Source organism: Sinocyclocheilus anshuiensis, unplaced genomic scaffold, assembly GCF_001515605.1.
Source record: "Sinocyclocheilus anshuiensis isolate Anshui unplaced genomic scaffold, SAMN03320099.WGS_v1.1 scaffold55, whole genome shotgun sequence".
In the NCBI taxonomy this organism is placed as follows: Eukaryota; Metazoa; Chordata; class Actinopteri; order Cypriniformes; family Cyprinidae; genus Sinocyclocheilus; species Sinocyclocheilus anshuiensis.
This window is the reverse complement of record NW_015549647.1, coordinates 1495622-1498453: the sequence shown is the minus strand read 5'-3', so window position 1 is coordinate 1498453 and position 2832 is coordinate 1495622. Positions and strand designations below refer to the sequence as shown.

At 40.3% G+C, this 2832-nt stretch overlaps 1 protein-coding gene across 1 annotated transcript in view; it reads left to right on the top strand.

Moving 5' to 3' along the window:
- The first annotated feature begins 1319 nt into the window (after positions 1-1319).
- LOC107659992 (ribosome biogenesis protein wdr12-like) overlaps positions 1320-2832 on the top strand; it is a 6306-nt gene continuing 4793 nt past the window's right edge. Inside the window, exons 1-3 of the mRNA XM_016449127.1 lie at positions 1320-1468; positions 1703-1797; positions 2092-2186. Of these exons, the coding sequence (XP_016304613.1) occupies positions 1428-1468; positions 1703-1797; positions 2092-2186 (231 nt within the window). The 5' untranslated portion in view covers positions 1320-1427. The remainder of the gene's footprint in view (positions 1469-1702; positions 1798-2091; positions 2187-2832) is intronic.

Below are 2832 nucleotides of genomic sequence, written 5' to 3'. Positions count from 1 at the left end.
CAGCGTCACGCACCGCGGGCTAGAGTGAGCGGAGGCCAGCTTGAGTGAGCGGCGGAGGGCGGGTTTGCGGCAACCACATGTGACGACTCCGGGCTGGACTCCGCTTTGTCCACGGTGAATGCCGATCCGGCGATCCACAGCGCAAAGTTGATGTATTTCCTCAGCGACCAGCACGGATCAGCTCTAGGCATGACGAAGCGGATATCGTCCTCTTTTGGAAGACCAAACAAAGTAGTTTCGCTTTCACAACGAAGCACACAGCGCCTTCACGACATGGCAGCGGCGGCAACAACAATACTACAGCGAGAATAAAAGTTACGCCTTCTTTCTTTGCGTGAACATTTGGGCGGCGTTATGCAAATATTCCCACATCCTGACGTAGATATGTGGGGGCGTGTTAGAACTAGCTGTTTTAGGTAGGCGTGGTTGACTCTTAACTTTTATAAAGAATATCTCTTTGGATTTGAGACTTTAGTCTTTGCAACTTTACAGATCTTCTTTATGCACCAAGAGTTTGTAACACTCCAAAGAGAAACGAAAAATTGAAATCGCATCATATGACCCCTTTAGGGCTCTCTGTATAGCCTAGTTTAGTTTAGAAAATTTTAGAAAAATTAAGTTCTTAATCGCAAGCTTGTCAATTATTCATAAGATAATGTTAGACCTTTTGCTCCAACCGCTGGTTAATCAGATGATAGAAATAAGAGAAATAAGTTCCAATAGACTAACGTTTGAAGTTATGGTAGGAATGTATAGCTAATGTGGGGTAATATGAAGTGATCAGCAATTGTAGGATTCATTCAAGGTTTTTATGCGAGGTTGGAGTTACACTGATTTTCTGTCATGGTCTATGGACCCCCTGAATTAGTCTTAGCCACCCTTATGTATAAAACTCTAGCTCTGCCACTGGGTAAATCTGAGTACAGTGTGAGACATGGTTAAGATCTCTTTTGTAACTCTAGACATGGGAGATTACTGGTGTTTTTTCAGGAAAAGATCTGAGAAGCAGGGGAGAGCAGTAAAATATTTCCATTGTGCAGCATCTCGTTGTGTTATTTTATATGGATTTACATTGAATCAAACATACTTTACAACATTTATACCGTCTTCTCACTAAAAAAAAATCCACAGAAACTTTAGTAGTACAGTATGTATGGAAGCATATAGGTAGCGAAATTCAATTTAAAATGCAATATGCAAAATGGTAATGCGTAAGTATGGAGCTCAAGTCAGACATGAACAGTTGCAAGCGCACTTGTCCATAGACATATATGCACTTGTCGACCATCGATTGCTCTGTGATCGAGTCTCACGTCTTCCACCCGCAAGCATTGGGGAACCACATGGTGGCAAAGTGTTTCCATACAGAGTGAAGTTCGCCACGGATCAGATGCGTTTTCTAAATAGTTACAGGCTAACAAGATAAAATGTCGCAGGTACAGGCCCGGTTCTTCACCGAAAACAAAAAGTGAGTATATTTGATGTGCATAATACAAATAGCTGAAACGTTTAGCTTAGCTAGATAAGAGATATCCAGTTGATTTTTGCTTGGTAGTATTCATAGTGTTGTTCATATAGTGAAAATTGCTTCTTTATAAGCTATGCTCAGAATTATCTGGGTATTTAACGGTTTTTAAGTGAAATCGATGTAGGCTGTGTTTGTACGAGATGGAAGATGTTCTCCTCATGCTCTTCTCTGTAGGTATCTGATAGATGATGTTCCGTTCTCCATCCCTGCTGCCTCGGAGGTGGCGGATCTCAGTGGTGTCATCAACAAGCTGCTGGAAGCCAAGAATGGTCAGCTTGTTTACCATTCGGTTATTTTAATCACGTGTTTTCACCTTGTTATGCTGCAGGACTTCCTAAAAGTCATTTTCCAAAAATGGTGTGGAATCTATTAATAGGACTCTCACCGATTTAAGGATCATGGACTGTATTACAGAAACTTCCTATCATAATTATTGAAAATGTTCAAAGTGAAATAGCCATGGTTACAAAACAGGTAGGATGTTTCTGTAATACAGCCCCTGACTGTATTTTCCTTGTATCTTTCTTAGATTAGATTCACATCACTCGTGTGTCTTTTTACAGATGGACACAAACATGTCGAGTTTGATTTCCTGGTTCGAGGTCAGTTTCTCCGCACTTCACTGGCCAGTCACATGGAGAAAGAGAACATCTCAACGGTATGGCAGGGCATTTAATTTAGTCTCGCAAGCACACATCTATACAGTCTGTTCACTGACCCTGTGATACATATTTTGCACACAAAAATTACAAGCACAAATCAGATTGCTTGACAGTGAAGTATCATTTCAGTCAAACTATTTGAGACTGAATTTAAATGGATAGTTAAACCAAAAGTGAAAATTCTGTCATCATTTAGTCACCCTCATATTGTTCAAACCTATAAGACTTCTGTTTATCTTTGGAACTCAAATTTCTATTTCCAAATAAATGTTTCTTTGAACTGTCTCTTCATCAAAAATCCTGAAAAAAAATATGTAAAAATGATTTAAAAATATTAAAGGGGTCATATGATGCTGCTAAAAAGAACATTATTTTGTGCATTTGGTGTAATGAAATGTTTATGCGGTTTAAGGTTCAGAAAACACATTATTTTCCACATACTGTACATTATTGTTTCTCCTCTATGCCCCGCCTTTCTGAAACGCGTCGATTTTTACAAAGCTCATCAGTCTGAAAAGCGAGGTGTGCTCTGATTGGCCAGCTATCCAGAGCTTTGTGATTGGCCGAATACCTCAAGCGTGTGACGGAAATGTTACGCCCCTTACCATATTGTGATGCCCTGTCCGGCCGGAGCGATGAGAC